The sequence below is a fragment of the Pteropus medius genome, unplaced genomic scaffold (genome assembly GCF_902729225.1).
Source record: "Pteropus medius unplaced genomic scaffold, Ma_sr-lr_union100, whole genome shotgun sequence".
Lineage (NCBI taxonomy): Eukaryota > Metazoa > Chordata > Mammalia > Chiroptera > Pteropodidae > Pteropus > Pteropus medius.
The window spans coordinates 44831027-44849325 of record NW_024340849.1 but is presented as its reverse complement, the minus strand read 5'-3'; the positions used below and the strand labels follow the sequence as shown (position 1 = coordinate 44849325).

At 36.4% G+C, this 18299-nt stretch overlaps 1 protein-coding gene across 2 annotated transcripts in view; it reads left to right on the top strand.

Annotated features, from left to right (window-relative positions):
* The window catches only part of L3MBTL4 (L3MBTL histone methyl-lysine binding protein 4), a 285078-nt gene that overhangs the window by 104118 nt on the left and 162661 nt on the right, over positions 1 to 18299 (top strand). For both annotated transcript variants that reach the window (XR_005649230.1, XM_039845772.1), the window contains exon 11: positions 10099 to 10213. Coding sequence is in view for 1 of the 2 variants with exons in the window: in XM_039845772.1 (XP_039701706.1) it covers positions 10099 to 10213 (115 nt within the window). In the remaining variant the exon portion in view is untranslated. The remainder of the gene's footprint in view (positions 1 to 10098; positions 10214 to 18299) is intronic.

Below are 18299 nucleotides of genomic sequence, written 5' to 3'. Positions count from 1 at the left end.
GCCTCCCTGTGCCACTTTATTTAAAATTGCAACGACTCTTGTTGGCTCACTCCTAGTCTCTGAACTCTGCTCTATCTTTTTCAGCTTTTTTTTTTAAACCACCTTTTAATTTACTAAAATTTTCACTTACTTGATAGTATCTGATTATCCCTACTAGAATGTAAGCTTCAAAAGGCTTTTTTCCCACTTTTGTTTGCTGATACATTCCTAATATCTAAAATAGTTCTAGGTGTGTAGCAAGTGCTTAGTTATGATTGGTGTATTGAATGGATAAATTAGTTATTGTTTAGAGCTCTATAAATTCTGAATCTGTTTCATTATCACACTAGCAAGTATGCTACAATGTAGTAAATATTGTGGACCCATTCCTTTTTTTTTTAATAAAGGATAATTTATAGAGTTAAGTGTATACATCTTAAGTGTTGAGCTTAATAAATTTTTACATATATATCTATTTCTGTTATTACCATCCAGGTCAAAATGCAAAGCATTATCATCACTCAACAAATTTCTCTTAAGCCCTCCTCAATCAGTACCACACCCCCAACCATACCTCTCTAGAGGTAACCATTATTCTGACATCTATTTTACCATAGATTAAATTTTCCTATTCTTAGATGCTTATGTGTGCAGTTATACACTATGTACTCTTTTGTCAGAATTCTTTGATTCAACATTTTTATTTTCAACCTATGTATCTTTATAGAATTAAGCAGATATAAAACATAAAAAACAAAATATAGTTGAGTCTTGCTTTCCATTTAGTCTGGCAATCTCTAGGTATTTCATTTTCATTTCGACTCAATGTGCCTAGGTGGGTTGTTCTTTGTATTTTTCATGTTCAGAATTAACTTAGTTTTTTTGGTATGTGGGTTGATGGTCATCATAAATTTTGGAAATTTCTCAGCCATTTTTTCTTCAAACACTGTGCTCATTGTCTGTCTCTTAATTCTTCTGCATTAGACTGTCTGAGAGTGTACCAAATCTCTCATGATCTGTTCTATTTGCATTCATTCTTTCTGTACTTGAATTTAGGTAATTTCTGTTGATCTGTCTTTCATATTTCTTATTATTTCCACTGCTGTTTCCAGCCTGCTATTAAGCTCCATCAACAAATTCTTAAATTAAATTTTTTTTTAAATTTTATTTTATTATTAGTTTCAAATATATAGTACATTGGTTATACATCTATAACCAATCCCCCTGATTGCTCTACCTCTCATCTGGCTCTACACCTTGCCATTACTTCCACATAACCAAGGGCAAATGGGGCATGGGTTAAGTTCTACAGATTCTGGGCAGCTACCATTTTCCAGAGGATCATAAACAGTTGGCCTCTCAGCTCAGGGTGCTTGGTGGCTGAGGTCAAATTCTACGAATTCTTTACTTTAGATATGGCATTTTAAATTCTAGAATATCCATTTGGTTCTTTTTCAGAGAGTACACTTTTCTGTTTAATTTCTTCATTTTTCTATCCACTTGGCTTATCTTTTTTAAAATTTTCTTTAATATATTTAAAATAATTACTTTAATATTCTTGACTGTTAATTTTAACATCCAGTTCATCTGTTGGTTTGCCTCTATTGGCTGTATTTTCTTTTGGTTCTGAGTTATATTATCCTGTTTCTTTACATCTTGTAATTTTTAATATATGCTGGATGCTGTGTATAAAAGAACCATAGAGACTAAAATATATATTAGTTTCCCTCTGAGAGGCCATGCCTTTTCTTCTATTAGGAAGCTAGTGTGAGGGACTGTAGTAGTTTGAATGATGGCCCTCCAAATCTACCTCCCAACCTCCAGAACCTGTGACTGTGACCTTATTTGGGAAAAAGGTATTTGCATTTGTAATTAAGTTAAAGATCCTGAGACGAGATCATTCTGGATTGTCCAGGTGGGCCCTAAATCCAATAACAGGTGTCCTTATAAGAAAGAGAAGACACAGAGGAGAGTGAAGTGATGCAACCTCAAGTCAAGGAATACTTGGCACCATGGGATGCTAGAAGAAGTGAGGGTTGATTTTCTCTTAGAGCTTTTAGAGGTAGTACAGCCTTGTCAGTACTTTGATTCCAGACTCCTGGCCTCCAGAACTGTAAGAGAATAAATTTCTGTTGTTTTAAGTTTGTTAAATGTGTTATGGCAATCTTCGGAGACTAATACAGGGACTGATTGCTTTGATCTGGTTAGGAATAGAGTTGGGTCTGGGATAGGTGCAGGTTTGGTTTTCATTTCTCGTTTCAAATGTTGAGAAAAAGGACCTTTGTGTGCAGTACAGTCCCTGTCTCTAGTGATTAGGACCAGCAGATTGAGATCTCTTTGCTTCGCAGCCTTTCCCCACAGCCCCTTGTGCCACTAGGCACATGGCAGCGCCCAGCTGGGAGAGAAGTGACTTCGGATCTGGGGTTCCTCAAGATCCCAGTCCATCTAGCTGGCCCATAATGGCTTCTGACCACTCCACTGGCTGTTTTTTCTTCCAGCAGAATCCTGTTACCCACGTCAGGTTTGATCCTCTGCTTCTCTGTGAAGCTTCTGATGATCTTTGCTCACTTAGGAAGAGGCCCCGCCTTGTCTGGCATTCATATCACTTGGACTTCTTTGCATCCACAATTAATTTAAAAATAGGTTTTATAGTTTTGTAGTAGTTAGTTTCTCATAGTACTCCTAATTGATCTTTCCTGATGTTCAACATCCTAACCATAAGTAGAACTTCCTAATGTACCTATTGCAGTTTTAAATGATTAATTAATGTATAAACTTTTGATATTATTGTATGTTACATAAATATTTATATGGTATGTATAAATATATATGTAATAATATTAAAATATAGTTGTATATAATTATACGTGTAATTTAAAATATAATTAGTTAATTATTAATACCTTTGTCTATGATCTTTGTGCAGGTTAGTGGGACTGGTGTATGATCTGTGTGAAGGCCAGTAGTTGCTGATTTCAGATTCTAGGCTCAGGCTTTCATAGTAGAAAAATGGGAGAAAGATAGAGAATAAATCGATAGGCATAAATATTCAGGAACATGTGTATGAAAATATTTGAAATGGTTTCTGGCTAAAAAAATAATGATTTATTTTTGGCATTTATCTAAAATAAAGTGGAAAACTAACCCTATATGATTAGATCTTTGTATGATGCTTTTAATTTACATTATGTTTAGTTATCATGGCATGCCAAGGTTTAGAGGGCAAAAGCCAGGTTGTAAATAGTTGTTTTTTGGGGGTTTTTTTGTACCAAGAACCCTATAGACAACAAATATAGATTTAACAGAAATAATTTAAACTTCTGGTGTTGAATTATGAACAAATATATAATAAAACATGAGCAGACATGTTAATTACAAACATTCATTCTGCTCTGTTGCTTGAAAGTTATTCACTGGCTTGAACATTATTTATTTTCTATGGAAATTTAATCCATTTTCAGAATGGGTTGTGCTGGTTGAGATAATTACTCAGTTATACACGAAAAGAGAAGGCTCCTGCAGTCAACTGGATGAATTACCTGTTTCAGAGGGTCTGGTACATGTAAACATGAGCAATTTATACAGAATTTTAAATTCATAATACTTTGAGTTCCCTTTCCTGTCCATTAGAAGCAACGTACTACATTTATTTTAATGACCCAGTGTACTTCAAAGGACACAAATATAATCAGTATGTAAATGAAACTTACTAAACATAGGTATTATCGTTGAAATAAAGCCAAGATCTTCATCTGTTATGATTTGACTTTTTGGATGAAAACCTTTGAATTGAGTAATGTTGGAGTGAAATACTGAGATATTTTTTAATAAAGAGACTAAACAAATCATTAGAAATGATATTTTAAATACATTTGCTAAAAAGCATCTAGGTCTGACAAACATTTGCTCTGAGTATGAATACCCTTGTCATTGGTAACCAGAAAGTACCAGGCCTAGATGGAGTATTTGGTGAGTTCTACCAAACATTTAAGGAAAGAGTTACACCACTTATCTACAGTCTCCTTCAGAGGACAGGAGAGGGACAACTTCCTGACTCATTCTGTGAGGTCAGCATTAACCCTAATAACAAAACCACACAAAGGCATTACAGGAAAAGAAAACTGGAGACCAATAGCTGTTGTGAACATAGATGTGGAAATCCTCAACAAAATATTAGCACATCAAAATCAACAATGTATTAAAAATTTACACACCGTGACCAAGTAGGATTTATCCCAGGTATGCAGCATTGGTTCAACAATCTCAAGTCAGTTAATGTAACCTATCACATCGACAGGCTAAAAAAAGGAAAAACACATGATTGTATCAATAGATGCAGAAAAAGATTGGACAAAATTCAACACTCGATTATGATTAAAAAAAAAAAACCTCTCAGACATTTATATGACTAATTTAGAACTTGCTATTAATAAAATTGATGTACTAATAGATAAATTATAAGAATGGATAGGAAAAATATATAACCTACTCATGCCTTCAAAAATTTTAGCAATAGTGCTTCATTATGTGTTCAGCTTGAAAGTATACCTATATGTGTGTTTATATATGCATTTCCATTTTGCTGATACCACCTATGTAGTTAAATATTATGTAGTGACATAAATCTTTATTCATGCACTATATCATATGGCCCATTGTGTTATTCAATGTTCCTATATAAATGTCTGCACAATAAATGTCTATAAGTGGAAATTTTAGAACTTTAGACTAACTGGTGTGGTTTTTACATATTATATTTGGAATTGTATACTATTTCCCTTTTGCCATTGGTTTTCTGGGTATGACTTATTTATAGCAATCACCCTTAGACTTCCAAGAGTAATTATATATCATGGGTTACCTTGGGATAATCCTGGATTATGCCTGTTTCAATTGTGTAATCATTAATAGTACTCTCATTCTCAATAATGTCCTGATTGGACAAAAAATTAATTGGTCACTTGAGATACAGTCAGCTTTTCTTCTCTTTCATATGCCTCATGTCCTACTATTCTTGTTTAGAAATCCTATCTTCTATTACTGTAAGCAGCTCAAGTCCTTTTTGAGTTGGTGGTTTACCAATAATGAATATAAATGATGTATGATTTAGTAGAAAAACCTTGATGATTTTATATAGGATCCAAAATAGAAGTTCAGAATGTCAGAACAAATGGAGAGCACATGTTGAAACAATGACCATTGCCAGGGCCGGTGTCCTGAACGGAAGAGAAAGAGCAGCAACTGGGTGAATAACCGGAAGGGAAATGGCCTTTCTGTTCACAATGACCATGTGGTGTGTGCCGCTTCCATGCTAGTACTCTGCCTATCTTAGGGCAGAGCTTACGAAGATATTTATGTTAATTATGTTGTAAACTGATTTTGAGATTATTCGTCCTCACACTGCTTATGAAAAAGGTTTTTCTTCCTGAGACATTACCCACAGACATGTGGCCATGGAGCCCTGAATGTGGCTGTTATGCCTAACGCTGATGAAATATTTAAGGATTTCTTAACAAGAATTAAAGCCCTGAGGATTCTGTTAGAAATGTGGCATTTATATTTGTTGTGCGATCTCATGGGGAAAACATATCTTATGGGAAAAACTAATTGTATTTGTTATACCAATAACCATAGACATAGGGAATTGGAACCTTACATAAACATTTATCACAAATGGAAACATTTGGAGTTGAATGTCTTCTGCCTTGGAGCTTCAACCAAGTTTCTCTTGGGCTTCTTGTCTTACAAAATTAAAAAAGAGCTATGATCTTTTTAAAAAGTTAGGTTATTCTTGATTGCTTTTGATAGAACTATGAATTTGATGGCAGGTCCAGTTGGTTAACAACCTTGTTACCATGGCAGTACCCTAAAGAAGCACTTCAAAGTTTTATTCAAAAATCACCTTCAGCAGAATAATCTTAGTTTGTGTCATTCAAAAATGCAATTTCCAGGCATCATTTCTGACCCCTTCCCCAATGAATTAGAGTCCTGCTGGGGAGCAAAGAATTAGTTGGTATTTTGCTTACTAACTTTTGAAAAACACTGTCCAAGAAATGTGATGAATTTGGGCAGTGACCTTGAAAAATGAAAATTTTAGAATAGCTGTAGTGAAAACTATTAAATTTCCAATTTAATGATTAAAATATTTTTTTCTATAATAGTTATCATAATAGTGGACTAGTAGGAAGATAGAAACAATTGCATTTGTTGAAAGAGCAGATGGGTTCATGGAGAGGTTAGCAGGGAAAGAGAATTGAGATAATTTACCAAGAGTGAGTGTGCAAGCAGTGAGAAAGAACGTGGGGGCCACCAGTTCCAGAACTACTGAATGGTAGTTCAGGCTCATGGCCAGGGGGAGAGGAGGGTTTTCAAACCACAATGACTTGGAAATTTTAGACTCATTTCTTAATCCCTGTGTATCTCCATAGCATCATATGTAAAATGGAAATAAAAATATGTGAGAGTAAAATTCAAAAGTATATACTTTTCTGTTATAATTTCTTACCTTCACATTCCCTCCCCCTCTGTTCTTGCCCAGATAGATATGGAATCAGATTGGCTTATTGTGGAATTAATGTTTAATATGCAAAAGTATAGGTAATTCTGGACTGCAGCCCCATGTTATTCCAGGTTATTTTCATTATACTTTAAAATTTAAAAATGTCATTTACATTTTTATATTTTAAAAGTGTAATTTACCTCTGCTACAATAGATTCGTAGGTACAGTAGTCTCAAATATTATCACAATTTATACTCTTGTATGGTTTTCTCAGTAATCCGTTCTCAGCTTCAGTCTGGTTTTGCCATTTATGGGCTGTATGATCTCGGCAAACCTCTTAAAATGGTTCCTTTCATTATCTATGAAAACAGCATATTGTGAACATTAAGTGACAATCTATATATTTTACAACTATGCCTAGAATGTGTAAGCACACAATAAAAGTGAGTCCCTCTGCCATACCAACACTCTTGCTCTTGGAATGGTAGTATGTTGTGAAGGCGTGTCCCACAGTGGAACAGGTGTCTGGCTTTGGTACCACTCCTGCATCCCCCCACTCCATCATCCCACAACAGAGCCCTATGTCATAGGAAGTAAAATTTTCTGTAGTCTTATTAGCACCAATGGTTATGAGTAAGTGGTATTGGGATAATATATAGAGACTCAGTTCTTCTTCCTAGAATGAAATTTAAGGCTAAGTTTAGTTAACTGAAAATTTATTCAATAAAAACTAGAGGAGTTCAGGTATAGTAGAGCCTTTTTGTAAATAAGTTCACATCATATATATGCTTATAATGTTTCACCGTAAGCCTTTAAAATAGATGAGAGGCCATAACAGTAAAATACACATATCCAATAAGCCTGTTAAAATGGAAGTTAAAAAATTTAAAACTATTTAGCAGGAGCAAGTAAATATAATAATCACTTAAGCTGATAAAATTGTTGTGACTGAGGCTTCAGTTTAGCTCCAGTGTTCCTAGATAAAATAACTGCTTATTTACCAACTGCCCAAAGGAACAGCCAGAAATGATGATTACCATCATGCATCTTATTTAGCCAATGGTTTTTGAGTTCTGACAATGTGTTAGCCATGGTGTGAAGAATCATGGAGGCAGCAAAGATAACTGGGGCAAAGTGACAAAGCTCAGGGGAAAGTTCCTAGTGTGGGTGTTGGGCAGTAAATGATAAGCAAACCAAGAAGAGTATGTCAGTCTAGATGATTGACAGCTTTAGATTTACATTGGGGAGTGTATCCTTAGCTTTTTATGTACTGATCTAGTTCTTAAATGTCTAAGTTATTTTAATAATTGTAAATAACTCGTGCATATAATGTTAGTACCATCAGGAAATATCACTGTTCATTTAAGGATAAGAACTTGAGACAGTGATTGATTCAGTTATCTGTCCTTTGTTTCCTAGTTTATTAGAGTCTGAGCAAAAAGCATGTATATGTTCAGCATTGTAGAAACTCAAATGTGTGAAAAAGTCATAAATATAGGAAATACAGTGCTGGAGATCATTCGGTTTTCAAAATGATTATTTGCTTTACAGAAGGATTCTTTGTAAATATTCTTAAAATGCCAATCTCCTCTGTTAACTTGACCATTTGATTAAAATTCTTAAAACTGGATTTTCACTTCAGAAATATGAAAAGCAAAACATGAAAATATTTTTTGTAAAGATGTATATGAGAACAGATTTGGGTTATATATTTAGACAGCCTTTGTATCATTGGATTAAGAGGGGGTAATTTTAATGCCCATGCTTTCATTATAAGTAATTATATACAGCCTTGGAAAGGATAATTTAAGATTTTTTAATGAACATAAAGGAAAATGTTGAATAGAGTACATAAAAAATATTGCATCTGCTTTCAAAAGTTTTGTTAGGATATTACCTTTTTACTTTTTCAGTTTTAGACCTAAATTTCCCAGTAGGATTCCCAGGTCCAAGCACAACAGCTGAAACAGAAAGGCCTTACCTCATGAAGCAAAATCTTGCTGGAATGTTTGGCCTGTCTTGTTTGTGCTTAGAGAGTGTTTTGAAATAGAAACAAAAATTACTTAAAAGAGGACACTGAAATTAGATAGGTTGAAATATTAAAGCTTGAGAAATTTTTCTATTTCTTCTTCACCCCATTCATTATACACACTTACATAAATTTCTTTCTATTGGTAAGTCCAAAGCAGCCAACATCATTCTAGAAAAGAATGCCAATTTTGCCTTTCAAAACTGGAATATTTAACTACCTAGTACTGACAGTAGTATGCAGTTTGTCTGTGTCTAGAGTGTTTAGATATTACTGTGAACGGACAGTCTGTCAAGTCCAGAAGCCTAAATCTGGTAGAAATATTCTTTTGAAAGTTATTCCTAAGGTCATTGATTCTCAAACGTTAGCATATATCATATTCATCTGGAGGACTTTAACACAGAGATTGATAGGCCCCACCCTTTAGAATTTCTGGTTCAGGAGGATTTAGTTGGGACCCAAGAATTTGTTTTTCTAACACATGCCCAGGTGATGCTAATGGTGCTGGTCTGGGAGCCACACTTTGAGAACCACTTGCTTAGAAAGATGGATCTTCAGAAAAATATTAGGACTTATTTGGGACTTAGTACACACAGTTTTGCTGTTCGTTTGTTTTTGCCCTGTACTCTGCATAATAAACTTTCATTTCAGTTGCTTTGTTATAATGCTAAGCATCTTGCTCTTTTTATCTAAAATATGATTTTTCTAAAAATTTTGAGGTTTCTTTTTTAGATGAAAGGGATAATTCTTCATTTAATTGATAGAAACAAAATATATAAGATAATAAGTAGAGCTATAAAAATGAAATATTCTGATGTTTTTGTCTGCAGAAATTTGATTTTTTTCAATCAATATGAATCTTCTGGAACATGGAATTTGATAAGTTTCAGAAATAAGTATTTGGTTTTTGTTTCAGAAATTGGCTTTTATTTTAATTTAATTATTCTCAGATCTGTATGTATATATGTGTAGTGTCTGTGTGTTTTGTAGGTAAGTTGCAAAACAATGATAACCAATAAGATTGCTGGACCTTGGTCATGCTTCTTCCTCAGGTTTCCTGAAAGCTTACACTTTGTCCAATGATAGCTATTAAGACAGCTAGTAATTTGTCTATATCAGTAGTACATTTTGTCTGTTCTCTTTGCCTCCATTGTTCCTGTGGCTCCATCTTTCCTCATTTCTCAGGATCTTGAAATTTATTGTTTCCTTTTACTCTAATCCATGCATCTCCCATCAGTATAAGGCTGGTATGGATCTCTTATTGATGATCCTGACATAGTTCTTACAGTGACTACCAGGACAGGGAATATCCTTACAGTGTTTCTTAGTTGGGAAAATGGTTTGGTCTTATCCCTTCAAATTCCAATCCCTGACAGATTATTTATTTACCAGTTTCTTTAATTTCTTAGAAAAATTGGTACAGTAGTCTTTAGTGTCTAGAATATAAGGCTGTTTGATAACACATTTTAAACACTGTTTCAGCTGTAATATGTGATTAATACAATTTCAGTCTCAGTTTCAGAGATCTGTTTTCCAATGTTTTGATACAGGGCTAGTGAAACTAATTACTAAACTCTAATTATTAAACAGGTTCATTTTGATGGCTGGGACCACAAATATGACTATTGGATGGATGCAGATAGCCCTGACATTCACCCAGTTGGATGGTGTGGTGTAACAGGGCATCCACTTGAAAGGCCATATCGTAAGTATTTTGTCTTTGTTGTTGCTTTTTAAATACTTAGCCTGAATTCCTACCTTAAGGTTATTTTTATGTCATTGTAAATATTTGAAAGCTAAATATCAGATAAGTGAATTGATTAATCACCTCTATAGCTAAGCTGAAAGCCAGTTACTCACAATTAAGCCTCAAAGGGCATACTTCGTATAAATGAAAAGTTATAATCATTAAGAAATTACTTTAATTTTGTTATCGAAAGGAATTTTCATTTTTTACATTTTAGTTGAGAAAATGGAGCCAGACGTAAACCCATCTAATTTTAGCCATTGCTTTTAGATGAAGTATGTTTTGATTTTTTAAACGTTCCATCTTAATTTTTTTATATATTGGATTACAAAATATTTTAGGAAAAAAACAAATATTTTAAATTTCAGAAGTTAAAAATTTAGTTGTAAAAATTTCATAAAACCTTCTATTTTACTGATATGTTCATTATTTCTGTCTTTCTAGCTACTTAAAGTTAAGGAGGAAGTTAACCACCCAAAATTCCAATGAACCTCAAACTAAAATATCTTATTCTTTGTCTGAAGTATTCCTCTGATCAAAATAGGCTGTCATGGCTAATAACTAGTTTTAAACACAATGCAAGCACTCTCCATTCTTGGGTTTGTTTTGTTTCCTCACTGCTTCTATTAGCCTCCCTTTGGCTTCTTGGGATGAAGCTAGCAAGTTATTCTATTAATGAAGATGTCTTACACTGAGCCAGCCCAGTGATGCTTGAACTCTAGATCTAAAAGGATTAACTACATCTTGAAAGAATTCCTTAACTTTTGTAGAAGTGAGAAGAGTCCCCGAATTAATAACTTGAGAAGCATTTTTACGTTTCGTTAGGTTCTTCGAAAACCACAAACTCAATAAGGTAATAGGTCCTTGTGTGACTTACAGTCCCTCAACAATCCTAGAGTCTGTAGAAAGAATGTACAATAAGGAGACTGGTGGGAGAGAAGTGTAAGCATTTGTACTTTGTGGTTTCTCTGGTCCCACCTTTTACTCTCCTGATTTCACACCCCAGCATGCCAGGAAAATGGTTCTCACTTTATCTTAACCACTCCCCCCCCCCCGCCCCCACATACACACATTGGTCTCTCATCCTAGTAACCTTCTCAAGTAGGAATGATTTAAACGGAGGTAGGGATGGGTCAGCCCTTTTCACTCCACTTTGCCCGTTACCTACTCTAGTCAAGGTGCCTACCTGGCTTCTTGACCTGAATATTTCATAAGTATTCTGAAGCCTATGGATCAAAACTTAACATCATCCCAAGCCAAAAACTTGCTTTTCTACTATAGTTTCTACTTGCTTCCAAAGCTCCCACTTCTTATTCGAAGTCATTCTGGACTCCACTCCCTCCTTACCCATTCCTCACCCCTCTCATACAACTAGTCGTTTAGTCTTGCTGATTCTCTTTCTTAATTTCTCCAGTGCCCGTCTTTGACTCCCACTCCTCCCTCCCAACTCCATCACACGGTCTGCACTCTCACTGTACTTATAAATAGTTCGTAGAATATGATCTGCAGTCTGCAAGTGAGCTGCACAGATCCTCCTTGAAGAGTCTAGAATGGGTTTAAAAATTTAGGTTCTAGAAGGAGTATAGCCTAGTCATTACATGTGTGAAATGTGGAGTCAGAATGCTTGGATTTGGAAGTCAGTTTCACTGCTTGCTTAACCGTGTGTCTCTATGTGCTTGTGTCCTCATCTGTAAAATGGAGATAATAATAGTATGTCTGTCTCATAAATTTATAATGATGAAATGAGGTCACTATATGCACAACATTTCAAAAACTGCCTGGCCTATATTATGTGCTCAATGTTGGTTGCTATCAGGACATTATATAACATTCTATAGATTTTCATTTTTATACAAAACTATGTGAATTATTAAGGACTACAAAATTTGAAATTTTGGTAAACAATATGTGACTAGAGTTTTCAAAATATTTTGAAATATTCAATTTTGTTTGTTTTACTTCTATGTGTTGGCAATATTATAAGATTACTATTTTGTGTACTCACACTCAGGTGATTGGAATCCCTGTAATTTGGGAGGAAGATAACTTGCAATTGGCTGTCTCACGTTGGTCATGATATTCTCTTACTGCTGTGCTTGCTTTTTTGTTATAAATTTTTTTTTGAATTAATCATTATAATGTGGTTTATTGTCGGTTTCTCAGCTAATTTCATGGTTTATAATTATTTGTATATGTATCATTCGTCTTACTAATTTTTAAATATCAAGACTTTAAGACATGCTTATAATATAGTTCAATATATAACGTCTATGTCCCTATCGTTAAAGCAAAAATTCACAGAAACACACACACAATTCCACTCCAGAATTTATTCTGTTATTTATTTGTCACTGAATTCTTTTCCCACTGGAAAGTAGAAACAAATGGTTAGTCTAGGTACTAAAACAGAACAAAGTTTGAGAGTCTAGCATTGACTATTGTCACAGCTTCACAACTCTCTTTTCTTGTTTCCTCCCTGTACTAGTCTGTATAAAACCCAAATTTTACCTCATTTTCTTCATATTCAATAATTTATAATATTCAATCACTAAGGCCTAATAAAAGTTCTTGAATAGGAAAGCCTCTCGAGTGTGAAAACTTGAACATTCCCATTTAACTAGGAAGAGTGCCAGTTTGTGTGGCCAGGTAATGACAGTTTCTGCTTAGCTACCATTCCCAGCCACAGATGCTTGCCTGCAGGTTGCCCTGTATCCCACTGCTGGATTAAACTTTCCTTTTCTCATTCCATGAGGGCACAATTCGTCTGTTTTACCTAATGTATAGTCCTTCATGGTCGACTTCTACTACACTTAGAGTCAAAATTAAATGCTTAAGAGTTAGCACTATTTAGTTTTCAAGATCTTTCTTTCATGCTTTGCGTTTCATGAGTGTCCTTAAAAAGATATGAAAATATCTGAACGAAAAAACCATGACTACTTTGGTCATTTAATTGATTCCCTTCTGGCATTCTTTTTAGTCATATAATTTGGAAACTAATCCCAGTCACATTTGTTGTTAAATTTCTTAAATAGAGCTCATTTCCTCCCCTATATTGTTAGTTATCTGCCCACAGATTACCTACTCCACTGAGCAATGCAATGTCTAATATGTCTTGCTTTGGAAATTAACCAAGCTTGAGAAGATGATGGACTTTGGAGTTAGAAAAACTTGGATTTAAATTTCTATTCTGCTCTGACTGACTCTATGCCTTTGGGCAAGTTACTTGACCTCTGGAACTTGCAGACTTGTGAGATTAAATACCTTAATGGCTACTTTCAGTTATCTGGTGCACAGTGGCCCTTCAGTTAAATAGTAGGGTTGGGGTGAAGAGCACAGGCACATTTCTCATCTTTGATCCAGAAAATTGAGAGTTGACTTTATTTACTGAAACTTGCACAACGAATATGATTTTTTCCCTAGTTACTGTTATAATTGCACTATCCATAAAGGGGTTGCTGATCATTGAGTGAATATAGAATAACATTTGGACAGTTTGAAACATTTAGAATTATTGATTTAGGCTTAAGATAAGCAGGCCCCATAAGCCCCGTTGTGTTGAGAGCTAAAGAACTAATTTTTTTAAAAAAAATCTGAACACATTGTTTCAGTTCTTTACCCAATTCTGATGTTGTCTGGGTTCTTTCCTCATATCAAGCAATTCTCTGACACCAGCCAGATGTCCTATAATTCAGCTCCATTCTGACACTATCTACCCAAAGATAGCATCATATTCCACAGGTGAAGGGCTCAGAGCCACAAGACTGGCTCCACTTCAGATGCCAATCACAAGTTACTCTTTCTTCTGAAAAACTGCCTATAAATCAGAGGTTTCCACAACCCCTTCCTTGGGTTCAATTAATTTGCTAGAGCAGCTCACAGCATTCTAGAAACCAGTTATGAAGAGAAATGTCAGATGAGGTCCTGAACAAAAGAGCCTCTGTCTTTGTGGAGTTTGGAACCCAGCATGTTGGTATGTGCATATGTTCTGATTCACTAACCCAGAAGCTGTCAAGATCTCATCCTGGGTTTTTATGGAGGCTTTATTACACAGGCATGATTAATTAAATCATTGTCCATTGAGGGTTGAACTCAGTCTCTAGCCTCTCTCTTCTCCTCACAGATCCAGGGGCGGGACTGAAAGTTCAACCTTGTAATCACATGGTTGGCTCCACAGGCAACCATTGCTCATTCTTAAGTGCTTTCCAAAAGTAGTCATCTTACTAACATAACAAAAGATACCTTTATTGCTCTCAGCACAGGAAATTCCAAGGGTTTTAGGAGCTCTGTTCCAGGATGGGGATGAAAACTAAATATATATTTCTTATTATAAATCACAATTAGAACAATTATGAATATACCACCAGTGAAATGAAATTATTCTCATTGAGCTGTTCTATAGCTTTCTAGTTGTCAAATCAAATGGATGTAACCAGTTCTCATAGGAGCCTTCTCTGTTAAGTACAATTTATCATTCCTTTGTCCCTGTTTTAGGCAGTGGTACTTTCCCAAGGTCTCTTTCTGCCTCTCTTCTTAGTCTACACTTAGGGCTCCTCTGCCTCTGGGTGGGGTGAGTGCCTAGTGCTAATCCTTCTAGCATTTGGGCCAAGAAGATGAAGTCCTTTGCAGTTAAGAGTCACTTCCTTTCCAAAACTTGTCTGATGTCCTAGGGGAGATGAGATTTCTCTTCATCCTTATCATCCTACAGTATTTTGTCCTCTCTTCTGTTCTGTGAGTTACATTTATTTTTCTTGCCACTCTCATGCCCGGAACCCTCTAGTGGCTTCCTGTCTCACACAGTTTGTTTCAAAGTGCTTACTCTCATTGGAAAACTAGCCCCTAGAAGCTCCCATGAGGATTTTTGCTCTTGTTATTGCTTATTCGGGGCCAGCCAGCAGCACTGGCCTTGCTCTATCTCCAGCACACCAGCTTCTGCCTCTGCTGTTCCCTTGGCTTGGAGCTTTGTGCCACCATGTGCTCCTAAGGCTTGTTCAGAGGTACCCTCCCAGAGATGCTTTTTCTGCCCAAGAAAAAACAACTCTGCCATCCTTTAGCCCATTAGCCACCCTTGTGTTTCTTCATTGTAGTTCTCAAAGGCTGATATGATAAGCTTGTTTGTTTTGTTCTTACCCCTCCTCCCTAATTAGAATACCTCTTCCATCGTAGCAGGGACTTCTTGTTGCCATTGGCCCTTCATTGCTTGCTCTATGTCACCTCCACAGAACAATGCAGGCTCAGGGCTCAAGAGCATCACTGAGTGAATGATGAGGGAATGAACAAATGGCGCCCCCTTTACTCATGATCCCTTGGAGTAGGGTCTTCATGGTATTTACCTTCGCTTTGTGGAGTGTTCAGAGCTCTCGCAGGTTGTAAATACATGTCAGAAAATGCTTGTAAAAGGGTCCAGACTGGAACTGCCAATCTGCCAACCTGCTGTGGCCACTTCCCCCACCCCCACCCTGCAGACTCCACACTTTTTTCCCTGTGTGCTGGTTTGGCTCAGCCTGTGTCCTCCACGCAGAGCGGGCCCTCAGTGAATATTTGTCCAATTCTTGTTTTCCTAACTTCCTACATTTTATCAGTTGTAATTTGTCTACATTTATTTCATCCTACCTGCTCCTTCAGCTTTTGTTTCAAACACATTTAGAAATGAGAGTTAAACAGAATAAAATATTCAACTGCATGGTTATGTCTTGTTAATGTTTGAAGGTAGGAATAGAAATAATAAAATAAAATATGACATTTCCCAATGCCTGTAATAAGAGATATACCGCTGGAGAAAAAAAAAAAAAGACGGTTTTTTAATCGAATGCAGATTTGGGTGCGCCACTTTGTAACTAACAGACTTTTCTCACCGTTGTGTGTGAAAGTATTTTTTCTGAAATGACAGAGAACCACATACAAAGAGCTGGCGGGGTTATGGAGTGACATGGTGAGTTGCTCAGCCCTCTAGGAAGAGCACCTCCATGCAGGTAACCACCCAACAAGGCTGGCTTTACCATTCTTGCCATGAATACCATGCATCACAAACTTGAGAGAAACAGACTGCTCTCTCAGCATGGGTATAAAAATAAGTAGATGTAGGAGAAAGGATTTGATTCATATTCTTGGAAAGTTCAAACCAACCTAGCTAGAAAAAGTGCTTTATCCTTGGGAGTCACCAATGATGTATATGTTGAACATAAAACTAACAGAATCATCTGAGCTCATCAGGTTGCAACCTGTCCTTCAGAAGCACAGAGACGTCATAGTTTGCCCCACTTGTTGGAGACAAAGGTGGGTCTCGGGCCCTAGTCAGAATGTATTCCTGATTTGCCTGAACCCTATTGTGTATACATACTTTTATAATCATGTAAAGCTCCCCTTCCTGTCACCCCCTCTTTAGACGGGAAGGTAGGCGACCCAGCTGGTGTGAGGTTCCGGCCTTGGAGAAGCCTGTGGAAGTGCTGAGTCTGGACTTCCAAAAAGGGGTGGCACCCTCTGTTGTGCAGCATCAGCAGTGTTGCATGAGGCATGATAGGAAGAGGGTGGCAAAAAATAAAAATAGAGGACATTGCAGCGCAGCCTCATACATACCTGGAGAGTCTACAGTAACTGCACATCCTTTGTGATAATCAGCAACTCACAGGGTGCACAGCTGGTTTTTAGGGCAAAGGCTGACAGAGCTTAGTCTTTCCCTACAGAAGAATCCTTACTGGGCCTGGGAGAAGTCTCCTAGGTTGTTACCTCAAGAAAGTTCACCCAAATTGTGTGACCTTGGCTGTTTGTTCTAGTTCCTAAATCTCTCTGTAAGGGGCTTTTGTATGTTGACCGCAGGCTTCTGCTCATTTATCAGTCCTTCGGAGACCCTGCGCCTCCTTACTGAGGCGTAGAAGAACTTCCGGATTCCACTTCTGTTTCAGCACAGCCTTGGGCTCATTAACTTGGCCACTGGCCACTGCTACATCATCACCTCCTGCCATGTGGGATCTTTTCCTAGAGACGTGAAGCTACCTCTTAGTATACCAAAGGAAGCAAATAGATGGCCTTTGCTCCAGTTTCATTTGGGGGTTCCTTATTCTTAAATAAATGCCTACTCCAATGTCAGCCCGAAGAGATGGTGAAATGAGAACAGGGGGGAAATGCAAGAAGAGAGAAAGAGTGTGAACACACCCATCTCTGATCTGCACGTCTCCTCCATTCCTTTCTTTCAATTTCCTGAACGCAAATTCTTTCCACCCAGGGCTTTTGCATATGCTATCTTGTCTGTCCAAAATGGTCTGTGTGCTCTTATAATAGATGACGTTTTCTCACCCTTTAGAATTCATCTCAAATGGTTTCTTCTGAAAAAGGCCTTCCCTGGTTACATCTAAGAACAGCCACCTCTATTATTTTTCATTTCTCCACTTCCTTTTCTGCATGGTGTATATCACAATATGTAATTATTTTAATTGTCTGTTTCCTTCCTTTCTGTCAGTAGTCCTCAGGAGACTGCAAGCTTCATGAGTGGAGGGACAGTCAGTGTTCTGTCAGTGTTTCTTTAGTGTTTGGCTTCCAGTAAATATTAGTCTGTATGTTCATTTCTGTGAAAGTTGGTTAATCACTTATGCCAAACAACATGCATCTCTAGAGGCTACCTTAGGCTCTCACCTGCAACCTTTATGGAGTGAATTCTTGAGTTGTAGCTATGGAATTTGTCTAGTCAGACCTAGTAGGAAAGACAGAGGCCAAACACTCCCCACTGCTAACAAGGAAGCTTTCATAATAAAAATTTGACAGGTGGAAAAGGAGATTTTCTAGCTGGCTTCCATGTCTAAATAATTTTGTCATTGTTCTTTCTTTAGCTTCTGTTTGATTTATATTTAGAAGTAATTATGATGCTTGATTACAAAGTAAATTAAATGAAACATTACTGTGAAGTTAAAGTGTACATTAATAGGATAGTAGTACAAAGTATGATAATATCTATAACCTTTATAATTAAAGACCTTGAGAACATTGCTAATTTATTTAGCTGTTAAGCAAAATAGAACATAACTTGATAAAAGATATAGCTCATTTTTATCCC